Below are 13,324 nucleotides of genomic sequence, written 5' to 3'. Positions count from 1 at the left end.
GTTAGCATGGCTCAAGACGCAGAGATGTTACTTTAGATTTTAAGACCTGAAACATGTTAGTTTGACCTTGGCTGCTTCAACGAATAGTGCTCAGCAGAAGCAGGAGATGAAGTGATGTTGGCATGAACGCTTGAAGGAAAGCCTTGAAATCAACCTGTCCTCCAGATGTAGAAGCAACTGGATTCATAGCCTGAAGTTGGCTGGTTTGATATCTGTACAAGGGAAAAACATGGGAAAAATCTGCCTCTGGATCTGCCATAAAGATGCCCTTGAGCCACACTCTACTTGACCCCAAAGTTGGGTTCAGGGTTAGAGGATTGTGGGTGTGAATGTGTTGAACTGCGAATATGAAACAAGGTGTTGGTGAGAAAAGGCATACAGGCTCCGTCAGCCTGTTCGAGGAAGGGACTGGAAAGAAACAGAGACAAGTATGGATGAAAGAGACAACTCCTCTTGGCCACGATTTCTACGCGATCAAAAAGAATCGGGCAATTCAAAATCAAATGGTATAGCGTGCCGTTCAATCAGAAACACCAGAAGAGATCCAGCCACTGTGGACCACGTGCCAAGTGCTTTAAGGCATGTCTAATGAAGGCTTAGTCCAAAGTTCCTGCATGTACCACAGCTCTGTTTTAAGCAACTCACAGAAATATGACCATACAAGCATGAGCACATCCTTTTGTTTGACAAAGGTATCGATTGAGCCGAAGCCTCATCTTGTACTTGAGGTATCGTAGTGCATTTTCCAAAGACTGTCATCATGGATCTTGCTGGGAGTCACCCTGACAGCTTTGTCACTTTTAGCCTATTGTGTACTGTAATGACATCCGTACCTTGTTGAATAAGCTGTTAGCTATGATTATGTAACACTGCACCAAGTTTGAGTCATTCAAATAGAACTAGCACAGTTCGCTTTCAGCAAATGCTAATTAGATAGATTGATGGATGGTTGGATGGACTGATGGATGGATTGTTGGTTAGATGGATGGATGGGTGGATCAATAGTTGGATGGATGGATTGATGCTTGGATGGATGGATGGATGGATGTATAAATGGATGGATGGTTAGATGGATGGATTGATGGTAAAATGGATTGATTGTAAGATGGATGGATGGATGAATGTATAGATGGATGGTTAGATGGATGGTTAGATGGATGGATTGATGATAAAATGGATTGATTGTAAGATGGATGGTTGGATGGATGGATGGATGTATAGATGTATAGATGGATTGTTGGTTAGATGGATGGATGGATAGATGGATGGATTGTTGGTTAGATGGATGGATGGATAGATGGATGGATTGTTGGTTAGATGGATGGATGGATAGATACATAAAGCATCCAGTAGCAGCTTACAAGCCACTCATGACATTTTACATTTGTTACATCTAACAACACCCGCTGTCCCCCCTCCAGTACGCATTTTGTAGTTTTGAGCTTTGCTTACACAAAGACCCATTTAGAAAAGACCTCGACCCGGTTCCAGTTCATATCAAGTTCTACGTACACAACCCTATCATTTAGTGCTACTGCACTGAACCCACTCTCTGTCTCTCTCTTTCATCATGTTTCAGACACGTCCGTTTATTTCAGTCAGCGGGCGGTTTGAGAGTCGAACCGCAGTGATATTTAGTGTCAGAAGTGCTGTTTCCCTGACAAATGATGTAGAAAGTCGTGCTAAGGAGCCATTTGAGGGTGAAAGAAAAATATGAGAGGAACTCTATTTGCATGCCATTGTTCAAAAAAATATCTGACAGAGCAATGGGCGCACACAAACAAAGCAATAACCCACTTACATCAACTACACAGAACAGAGTGTACTTGGCGGATTCATTGATGACAACACTTGATTTGTGTTGCATCGCTGCTTCACTCTTGCATCAGGACGTAGTGTGTTTGCTCCAAACAGTTTTCTCTGTTCAGTATGTTCTTTTTTTCTTTGCTGTCACTGTTGCTCTTTGTGGGTATTCTTTTGGAAATGGCTCCGCATGAATCCATCCATTACTCACCGAAGCTGTAAACACGGCTGCACTTTAAGGCACTTGGCCTCCTTCTGACAGCGTCGACCGCCGCGCATTTATTGTGACTGATGGCGGCGAAAATATCATGAAATCCTATCTGAATTCTGCGGCGTGTCTATATTTGTATAAGTGTGCGTGTGCCCACTGAGTTCACAAGCATACATCGACTTGTTGCCGCTCTCAAAACACACGCACATCACTTTTTTTTTGTCCACTCTGCAATTCTGCCGCTCCAGGAATTTCATCCCTCTTTGCTCTCAAATTGTCGGAACGTTTTTAGGATTCCTCTGCACTTTTTTTTTTTTTTGGAAACAGTTTGAAATTCCAGCTCTCGCTCTCCTTTAAGCGACACAGTGTGTGTGTGTGTGTTTGTGTATGTGTGTTTGTGTATGTGCGCTTAGGTTGAATTCCAGTCACAGATAATTTGCTGATTTGGTTGGAATGTGTTTGTTACCCACAGCGTGTTGGAATCAAACACAGCAGAACACAGATTCTTCTTCATCGTCCCGCAGAGAGAGAGAAAGTGAGATCGCTTTTGTTTCTGCTGATTATTATCTCTGCTCTGTTTGACCTCTCCTGACTCTCTAGTCTGTGTCTAGTTTGTGTGTCTCTTTTGAAAAAAACTTAACCAGGCTGTGTGCTGTGTCATGGTTTTTATACCTGTCCCATTCCAAACACTTGACCTTAGATATTTCTGGAAGAAAAATGTCAAACGTTGATCGTCAAAAGTCGAGACACCCTGTGACCCACTGTGAAATGGTTTGGGCCATAATTAAACAATAAATGCACAAATTCCTTCAAAAAGTGGTCTTAAGACCAAGACAGATCTTGAGTACTACAACACTATTGTATGGTTATGCAATCTTTCAAATATATTCAAAAGACAAATTTGCAACCCACCTTTGCTACATATAAAGTATTTATCTGTGAGAAACGCTGATCGATGTAGAATGCATCTTGCCTGCTTTGTGTCTGTGATTCTACGTCTCTCTGTCCACATTGATCCATCTCCTGTTTGCAGATTCTATTTCACTCATATTAGACGTTAAACACACTCTCATAGAGGCCTTCAACTTCATGATTTGTTATTAAATGCGAACACAATGCATACCGCCATGACATCAGACTCCTAACATGTGCAGAAAGTCTGTTGGCTTTCCCCCCCCCAAACATGGCCCACATTTCAAACACAATAATACGTCAGACGATCTGCAAGTGGGTCTGATTAGCGCCGTCGAAAACATTTTGTTTTTACTGTAAATTTGAGCTCATTTCAGACCGAACAGCCGGCTGGCTCTCTGTGCGTAAAGTTGGCTGAGTTGAGGTGGGTAATTTTATGACTTATTAAAAGTCTGCTGAGGCTCGAGGATGGATCCATGTTTATAATTTTAAGTCTTTTATCAGGACGGATTAGAAAAAGAAAAACTGTGTTCCATTTGATTTAAAGATTATATGGGTTTTTTTTGTGATCAAATATTTATTGGTTATTTTTCAGTCAGGGACAGCAGCAATAAAAGTACAAAATTTTGACAAAGCAGAACAAGGCACACATTGTGATACTGCAGTACCCCTCCACCCATCCCCCGCCCCTCCCCCGCAGTGTACGCCAGATAAAGATAAAGAGAAGGCAAGGACCAAAGTACCTAAAAAGAGAGACAGATAAAATGATAACGATAATAATCAGAACATAATAAATAAAAAAAAACATTGAAAGGCTAGATTTCCCAACCCCATTACAACCCCCCACCTCCCCATCCCCCGGCTGTAATGGAAATAGTGGAATTCCCCCCTAAAGGATTTTAAGTATTATCGGGAAAATTAAAGCTGTGTCAGACTCTTAATGAGCCCGACAGCTCAGGCGTGCTCATGCGCTCATTTGAATTGGCTGACATTTCCAGTTTTTCCCCAAACGGAGAGATTCGCAGACGGGACAAATTAACTTAAACTGTTTGTTCTGGCCTTCAGACGCAGACGCTGTGTGTCTGCGAGAAGTGGAAGTAATCACTTTAGCACCACCTGCTTATTCTATGCCATATACTCTCAGTTTATTCATGTGATGTGTCCGTTTGTGTGTCCTCAGCTCCACCGAGGTCGACGACATGATCCGCAAGTCCACCAATCTGTTGTTGACCAGAACTCTCAGCAACTGTCTCCAGTACGCCATCAAGAAGAAGAACGTCGGGCTTGCTGAGGTGCTATATGCGTGCGTGCGTGTGTGTGTGTAGATAAAACAACCTGCTGTTATAATCTTTCCGAGGGATCGAGTTAGTGAGTGTAACTCCATTGTTCAGTTTCTGTGTTTCTCAACATTTCCAGCTCAAGTTTCTCCAGACAGAAAAAAAAAAAAAACTTTTCCTCTTCTCAATCTGTTGTTTTGTTGTCGCATCCGTGCAGAACTGTCATAACCATGTGTGTGATTATTTAATTTCCACTTCCTGTGCTGTTTGTTTTCACAACCCAAACACCATTAAGACCAAACAAGCGAACAGGAAGCAACCAAAAAAAAAAAGAAAGTCTTGTGTGTTGTGGAAATATAAACATGCCGACTTTCTTTTTCAAACAATCGCTGTAAGAAATCTGAATCTTAGCGCAGGTTCCAAAATGTGGATACGTTTCCAAATATGGTCTGTCAACTTAAATATCTGTGAGTAGAGAGACTAAAGTGAAAATAGCTCAAAATAAATCAAACTAAATGAACGTCCCTTTTCATTATTGTGTCCTCTGTTTGGATCCCAGCTGGTGCAGGTGATCATTAACACCACCCACCTGGAGCAGAGCTGCCACTTCCTGGAGGAGTTCATATCAAACATCACAAACGTCCCGCCTGACACGGCGAACGCCACCAAGCTGTACGGCACCTCCACCTTCAAGGTGCACCCAGGAACCTTTAACTACCCTGTTTTACTCTTTCTTTTTTATTTCTCTGCTTTTGTCCTTTTATGTAACGTTGACAAATTAAAGTAAATTCAAAGAATATGGCAGCTCTAAATCAGCGGTTATTAGTGAGTACATGCTCACGCTTGGTCTTCTTGCAGGACGCTCGTCATGCAGCCGAGGCGGAGATCTACACTAGCCTGAACGCAAAGATCGATCAGTTCCTGCAGCTGGCTGATTATGACTGGATGGCCCCCGTGCCGGGAGGCGGGACTCAGGACGCCAGCGACTACCTGATCGACCTGATCGCTTTCCTGAGGAGCACCTTCAGTGTCTTTACCAACCTGCCCGTAAGTACACACTCATATAAACGCAAAGGTGCACTCGATAATTTTCAAAATTGAAGGTGACACAAATATCGATACGTTATACTTGAAATGTTGATAAATGTAAAAAAAATCCACATTTACAGGTATTTAAATCTGCACGTTCACATGTTTTCGTTACTTTGCAGCAGTATGTGTGTTTTTATACATACCTGGTCTATATGTGTGTGTGTGTGTGTCTGTCCGTGTGTTATATAAGCCCCCTCCCCCGTCTCTGTGCATGTTAGCCTGAGACATCACAGGGCTGGACAATCTGCTTTAGTCGGTTCGAGTTTGGGCTTGTTACGGGTTAGATCGTTAACATGGGGCCCGTTAAGCTCATTAAAGGGTGAGCCGGTCAGGTCGGCAGCACCCGATTATACAGCGGCTCAGGCTATTGACTCCACAGCCCGACTCTCTAACCACATTATTCTCCTGCACGCCGGACTGTACCGAGTCTGTTTCACAGTGTAGACATTAAGAAATACATTTTTTTTCCACGTGACGCTGTCAGGGGAAAAAAACACACATCTGTCTGGCTGAGCATTAGCATTAGCATGTTCAGTATTCTAAGTCGTCAGTTGTTTAAAGTGAAGTAATTAGGGTGCGTTAGCTCACTTTACTAATACTCAGGATTATACAACTTTGATATAGGAGCCTTTATAAACTCAATCGTTCATCTTTCTCATCATTTCATTCATTTAAACATTTATATTCTGATAATTTCCCTTATGAAAAAGCCAGTTAGCTTGTAAAAGAATACATTATTTTATATTTTAAAGATAACGTCTGTATTTGTTTGTTTCTTGGTGAGAAAAAAATTTAGTTTTTTTTTTGCTTTACAATATGAAGCAGAAGAATTAGTCTGATGTCACTCTCACATATGAAGTCTTTTGGACTTGGAGTTTTGGAGTTGTAATTTTAGCATTTTTCATTTGGTTTGATTTGCTTTCAAACTTCACTTTGTCAAGCACACAAAAAGTCTGTCAAATGTTTGTGGACTGGCACCATTAGATGGGGCTGTAGCTCCGGTCAGTGGCTGCTGCCATCCAGCTTCATGCTGCACCATGATCCAAAAGTAGACATCAGGACAGTGGAAGAATAGCGTGGCTCAGTTTGTCAGTATTTTGATCTATATCTGCTGTGTCAGGTTAAACTGGCATATCGACCACACTTAGCTCAGGCATGTGGACGTTAACAAGTAAGGAGGACTGAAGGCAAAGCCACGCTCGGCAAAGCTATTTGGCATTGTTTACAGATGGCCAAATTCAACCCACAATGCACTGCTTTTTGGGTTCGCTTCCCTTCTTTGGTCCAGAATGCGTTCTCACCTACGGCGCACCGTACTCTGGAAGCCAACCAAGACCCCTGTTTTTAAACGGACCAGAGTCCTGTCCCCTGTAAAAAACACCCATGATCCCTGTTCCCATTACTTCATAAAATGGGATTACACACACACACACACACACACACACACACACACACACACACACACACTAGTTAGCTGTAAGATTATTTGGCCCCCAGATTTGTCCAAAGCGGGTCACAAGGGCAGAAGGCCACACACACAAGGTGGTCGAGCTAAGTGTTTTCCAGCACTTCTAAGCAGCTTTTCTTTCACCCTCACGAGCCCCGGACATGACCCCGTCACACACACTTTAACACACTCCCACACACGCACACACACACACACACACACACACACAGGCAGAGCGGGGCCTCCTAAGTAGATCAGATGTTATGGATCTAAAAAGCTGGGTGGTATGACCCTCTAAAGAAAGAGGTGATCATGTTAAAGAGTAGAATAACACACAACAGCGAATGAGATACTTTTGATGGGAGTCAATAGAAGCAAGAATACAAGATTACTGATTCTGTTAGCACTGCTGCTACCACTCCTAGTCCTGCTGCAAGTCCTATTGCTAGGTCCACTGCTAGTCCCACTGCTAGTCCCACTGCGAGTCCCATTGCTAGTCCTATTGCTAGGTCCACTGCTAGTCCCACTGCTCGTCCCACTGCTCGTCCCACTGCTCGTCCCACTGCTAGTCCCACTGCTAGTCCTACTGCAAGTCCTATTGCTAGGTCCACTGCTAGTCCCACTGCTAGTCCCACTGCGAGTCCCACTGCTAGTCCCACTGCTAGTCCTACTGCTAGTCCTACTGCCTACTGCTAGTCCCACTGCTAGTCCTACTGCTAGTTCTTCTGCTAGTGCCGCTGCTAGTCCTACTGCTAGTCTTACTGCTAGTTCTTCTGCTAGTGCTGCTGCTAGTCCTACTGCTAGTCCTACTTCTAGTCCTGCTGCTAGTCCCACTGCAAGTCCTACTTCTAGTCCTGCTGCTAGTCCCACTGCAAGTCCTACTTCTAGTCCTACTACTAGTCCCACTGCAAGTCCTACTGCTAGTCCTATTTCCAATCATTCTGCTAGTCCTGCTGCTAGTTCTACTGCTAGTCCTTCTTCTAGTCCTACTGTTAGTCCTACTGCTAGTCCTTCTTCTAGTCCTACTGTTAGTCCTACTGCTAGTCCTTGTGCTAGTCCTACTGCTAGTCCTATTTCCGGTTCTTCTGCTAGTCCTACTGCTAGTCCTGCTGCTAGTTCTATTGCTAGTCCTGCTGCTAGTCCTATTGCTAGTTCTTCTGATAGTCCTACTTCTAGTCCTACTGTTAGTCCTACTGCTAGTCCTTCTTCTAGTCCTACTGCTAGTCCTTGTGCTAGTCCTACTGCTAGTCCTATTTCCAGTCCTTCTGCTAGTCCTACTGCTAGTCCTGCTGCTAGTCCTATTGCTAGTTCTTCTGCTAGTCCTTCTTCTAGTCCTACTGTTAGTCCTACTGCTAGTTCTTCTGCTAGTCCTATTTCCAGTCCTTCTTCTAGTCCTACTGCTAGTCCTGCTGCTAGTCCTATTGCTAGTCCTATTTCCAGTCCTTCTGCTAGTCCTATTGCTAGTCCTGCTGCTAGTCCTATTGCTAGTCCTGCTGCTAGTCCTATTGCTAGTTCTTCTGCTAGTCCTACTGCTATTCCTTGTGCTTGAACTACTGCTTGGTAGGTATAGAGACAATATGTGCGGTACTTTGGGATGACTGCATTTATCCCCTGAGACATTAACAGCTTAAGGTTAGAGTTAAATGAACACAATATGTTTCAGTACAACTCCAGTAAAAGAGAATAGATCAAATCTGGGGATGCCTGAGGAAACACAAAGGCAGGGCGAGTTCAGAAAAGATTCAAGCTCCAAAACAGTCATTGGACAGGCGTCAAGAATCCAAGAATAAGTGATTGTTTTGTATTTTTACGACTGTAAAAATCCGGGATGTTATGCAAGTAACAGTAAGCGCTCTGAAATCCTACATACACACACACGCTCGGTTAAATGAAGGCTCACCGTGACACAGCAGCATTCTTGCACCAGCCCGGCCTACTGTCTGTCTTTGTGTGTGTGTGTGTGTGTGTGTGTCTGTCTGTGTGTGTGTGTGTGTGTGTTTGTGCTTATGTGGTTGTTTTAACAGCTCTCAATGTTACTAGTTGGAAGCAGACGTGCACTAAGAAAGCTCAGCTGGCTCAAGTTTCTTCAAAAACTTTGGACACACACGCTCATCGTCCTAGAGAGGAAAGTGTTACTTTATCCCAGGGCTAATAATACCACTTAGAGTTTAGTGTTAGCTAAATACTCATAATCAAATTGAGCTCACATTTTAAAGATGGATCAGGGAAGGCTTGAGAAGGCCTCAGGAGTGAAAATAATCACCTCAATTTTGGACCTCGCTCTGGCCATGGTTCGCCAATTTTATGCCCCATAAGCTCCTTGATCGGTTTTCTGCCGTGCTTGAGGAGGTTTGGCGGCAGCTTCCCCCCCTTCTGTGAGTCCAGGACTGACTCGGTTCTCCATGGAGCTTCAGCACATTGCTACAAACCGCCAGATAAAGCCAGATCAGCCTCATCCAAAAGAGCCTACGTGCAGTAAATACTCTACACAGAGGTGGAAAAAAAATCCACGGGGCCATTAAAACTCCTTCACTCACCTTCAACTTTTTAATGTCTTCCATTAATAACACAGACGTTTTTGTCTCGCCATTCGCTAAATTTCACGGTTTATGTTTTTCACCATAGGGAACGCCAATAGAACATGCCACCTTACCGGTGAGTATTTGGGTTGTTGTTGCAACAGAGTGCTGTTTACCAATCCCCGACTGACCCTGTTAACCCAACAATTTTGAGCCCTAATACCCTACCCAAGACTTTACCAACCAGCATGCGAGATTGAAAAAAGAGTGATGCACGTTTGCCTGAATCTGTGTTCATGTGCCCGAACCTTTATCCCAACCAGGGAGGGAATTAGTAACCAGACATCTCCGACTGTGTACCAGTTTTGTTTTTGGGTAAAGACCATAAACCTTTTTCTTGGAGCCCCTCTACTTGTATCTGAAAAAGCAGAGCCCCTCCCCCATTCAGTAAGTGAGTACTTCCTCAGAGAGCGCCAACCTTACTTCACCCAATTGTCCAAATATGGTCACTTCCAGCTTTGTCAAAATGGTGACTGCCAAAACGCCAAATTCCAAGCTAAATTGGCTTTTGAACCCCCCCAATGGATGATGGGATGGTGGTTACTTTCACTTGAAATATACAGTCCATCCATGATTTCAGCAAATGGACCAAAAAAAACAGTTGATTTATCGAGCGGCCCGGGTTCAAGGCCGATCTGTGGCTCCTTTCCCGCATGTAATTCCTCGCTCTCTCCCCCTAATTTCCTGCTCCAGTCCAATGTTCTGCCTAATTTAGATGTAAAAGTCCATATTTAAAAAAATAGTGTCCACTGCAACACCTGTTGGTTTGACCTGATAACTGCTGTCATATCTGGCAAACCAAGGGGGGGGCCAAAACGGCCGTGTGCGGGGGTCGCCTTAAAACCGCCTTAAAACCGCCTTACCTTCTCTGGTCCAAAAAAATCCAGAGCATTCAGGACCAGAATCTAAAGTTAGAAGGAGGACATACTGGCTGCTGCATTGTTGTCAGAGAAGCCAGCACTTCAACATAGCATGTTTCCTTAATGATCAGATAGTAAGATACCTTTATCGTTTCATTCTTTAGATATCTTACAGATTGCTCCTTTAAAATCCAACAATGAAGGATGAAAAAATAACATAAAAATGTATTTACCACTTGTTACTCCAGACAAAAAAAAAGAATTTCCAGCCCTGGTATCTGTCTGACCGAATGTGGTTTTTAGTCCTTGAAAAAGGCATAGTGTGTTGGCTCCGTGTGTGTGTGTCAAGGTTATATTCTAAGAGAAACACTCACAAAAAAATGCCTCTGAAACTCGAAGACCAGACTTCATTTTTGCGGTGTTTCTTGAGTGACATGAACAAATACCTGCCATAAAGCAGCAATCTGTGATCGTTCCACAAGACTTAACCTGAACCCCGCTCCTTTTACGGTGATTTGGTGGTTGATTATGTGAATTTAAACGTCTCAAACGCTGAAGCAGAATCCCCATTTTTAGAAGCTTTCCAGCAGAATAAACACCTCAAAACCCTTCAGATTCACTCTTCAAACACTCCCACTCATATATTTCTTTTTTTATCACAGATGCAGCAGTAAGCTCCGTCATGTCGCACATCAGTATCATATTTTTTTTTGCCGTGATCCCACCTCTTGACTTTTGGCTGCCCTAACCGGCCGTTCCTTTTGACGGACAGGTTTCTGGATGCACGTGGAGCATTTTATACACCGTGGCGAATCCTTTCCAGGAGTCTCGAATCAGTGCGTTTGTGGCGTTTTGCGAGGCAGTGACTTACTGTGCTGCTGTGTTTTCTAACTCAAGGCTGCTTCTGGCATCACGAGACACACGCTGAAGTCACATGGGACTGCTTCATAACAAAACGGAGTCCAAAATGGGAGTCTGCTAGAGATGCACACAAATCTGTTTTGTTTTTTTCACACTGAACGATTTCACATACGATGTTCTGGTTGTTCGAATAAATTTAGTCGACAGTCTCTTGAGTTGTTTTATTTGACTTTCTTGATTAATCTCAAGCACAAATGTGATCTAAGAAGCCCCAAAATGTGGAAACATACCCCCACAAGAAATGCTAAAACCAATCATCCGTTGTGTTTATTCGACGTGTATTGAGTACCTGAGGCTGCCTCGGTCAGATCACCACAGCAACAAAATAAGTTGTCATCGTCGATGGTGAAAGCTTGTACGGCTAACCGGATGGGACCGCCGGAGGATCGTGTGATTGACCACACACAGATGGATGAATTTACCCTGGAATACAGTGTGTTTCTTAAATGAGACCACATCCCTTTTTTTTTGACCACAAACACACATTTTCCTCTTGTTGTTTTAAGTGAGCCGGATTTGATTGATAACAGGATTGTCAGGATCGCTTGGAAGCTCCAGTGAATGTCTTCTGAAGAGTTGGATTTTAAAGTTTCACTATTCATTCATAATGTCGTACTTCGAAAGTCCTCAGAGCTTTTGAGAGCCCCCTTTCTTATGGTCTAGGCTTTAACTGACAACTTCAGATTTTTAAATATTGAGCCACATTGAAAAGAAAAAGTCCTGCACACTACTAGAGCCCGACCGATTTATCGCCCAGCCGATAATATCGGCCGATATTATCATATCCAGTGACCATCGGTGTCGGCTCATTTTATCTCAGATATAACTGCATCAGAGGGATCAACGCTTAACCCTCATGCGTCATTATGGACATTTTTTTTTCCATTTGGTCAAAAGTCTCCTCTTCATCTGGTCATCATTTTGTCTGTGTTAGTGCATATGGCACCATTTTTTGTAAGAAAGTCTCTCTCTTGACACATTTTGGAACGCACATTTTAATTTTAATAGATCAATAGAACACAACATGTTTACTACCCTCTTAAGTCCCTCAGGACAAAAAATGTCCACTTAAAAAAAACTGCTATTAAAAATAGAACAGATTCATATTTGTTTCTACTTTTTTCTGCATAAATCTCTTAAACAACTCCAGCTCTGCTCAAAACTATCAAATATTGAATAATTATCAGGAATGTAACCCTTTAAATGCCAGAATCATGCAATCAAACTGGCATTTAAAGGGTTAAATTCCTAAAAATGATTGAATGTTTGGTAGTTTTGAGCAGGGCTGGAGTTGTTTAAGAGATGTATGCAGAAAAAAGTAGAAACAAATATCAATCTGTTCTATTTTATAGCAGTTTTTTTGGCATGGAAATTTGTATCCTTAGTGACTTAATAGGGTCGTAAATGAAACTGATGCCTGAGGGTTAAAATGTGTTCATTTATCTCCGTTTGAAGAGAGATCTAAAGAAAAATATCGGCCGATATATCGGTAATTCTGGTGCTGACTGGCGTTTAGTCGACCTGTTGTCAATGTCAACAAAGCCATTCATTTTAATCTTTTAAGACCATTTTGAAGAAAAAACAACAAAGTCTGTGAAGTGTGGAGAAGAGGATTTGAGCTAATGAGGTGAAAAAAGGCTGAAATAGGGTTGAAGGGTCGTACAGACTCATACATGTGGTTTCAAACATTTTGATGTATGAGCTTATTTCACCGTCATTCTCAAAGGTTCACATTCCTTTCAGTGCTCCTCCTTTCCTGTCCTCTCTCTTTTCTTGATTATTCAGTCTCCTCGTCCCTCCGTCTGACCCCGCAGGTCTCGTCTCCATCCTCCCTTCTTCCCTCGCCTTCCACCTCGCCCGCTCTCTCTCCTCTTCTGTCTGTTTGTTCAGCCGTCAGCAGCTGAGGAGCTTTTAAAGAGCGCTTTGATAAACGTCTCTTATTAACGGCAGGGATGGCGTTCCTACCCTGTCCTTTCCTCATCTTCATTACCTTTCCTTTCCTCATCTTCTTTACCTTTCCTTTCCTTTCCTTACCTTCTTTCCTTTCTTTCCTTTTCTACCTGTCCTGTCCTTTCCTTTCCTTTCATTTCCTTTCCTTTCCTCAACTTCATGTCATTTTCTCATCTTCATTCCTTTTCCTTTCCTCACCTTTATTGCCTTTCCTCACCTTTATTCCCTTACTCACCTTTATTACCTTTCCTTTCCTCATCTTCTTTACCTTT

At 42.9% G+C, this 13,324-nt stretch overlaps 2 protein-coding genes across 2 annotated transcripts in view; both read left to right on the top strand.

Annotated features, from left to right (window-relative positions):
• The window catches only part of exoc6b (exocyst complex component 6B), a 79,794-nt gene that overhangs the window by 37,770 nt on the left and 28,700 nt on the right, over positions 1-13,324 (top strand). The window contains 3 exon segments of the mRNA XM_065950372.1: positions 4,107-4,218; positions 4,763-4,897; positions 5,062-5,250. Of these exon segments, the coding sequence (XP_065806444.1) occupies positions 4,107-4,218; positions 4,763-4,897; positions 5,062-5,250 (436 nt within the window).
• Positions 5,257-9,355, top strand: LOC136177360 (mucin-1-like). The gene has a single exon (XM_065950373.1). It carries the CDS (start codon positions 7,101-7,103, stop codon positions 8,289-8,291), a length of 1,191 nt encoding a protein of 396 aa, XP_065806445.1. The 5' UTR covers positions 5,257-7,100; the 3' UTR covers positions 8,292-9,355.

This window comes from Labrus bergylta, chromosome 22 (genome assembly GCF_963930695.1).
Source record: "Labrus bergylta chromosome 22, fLabBer1.1, whole genome shotgun sequence".
Lineage (NCBI taxonomy): Eukaryota > Metazoa > Chordata > Actinopteri > Labriformes > Labridae > Labrus > Labrus bergylta.
This window is presented reverse-complemented; position numbering and strand designations above follow the sequence as displayed.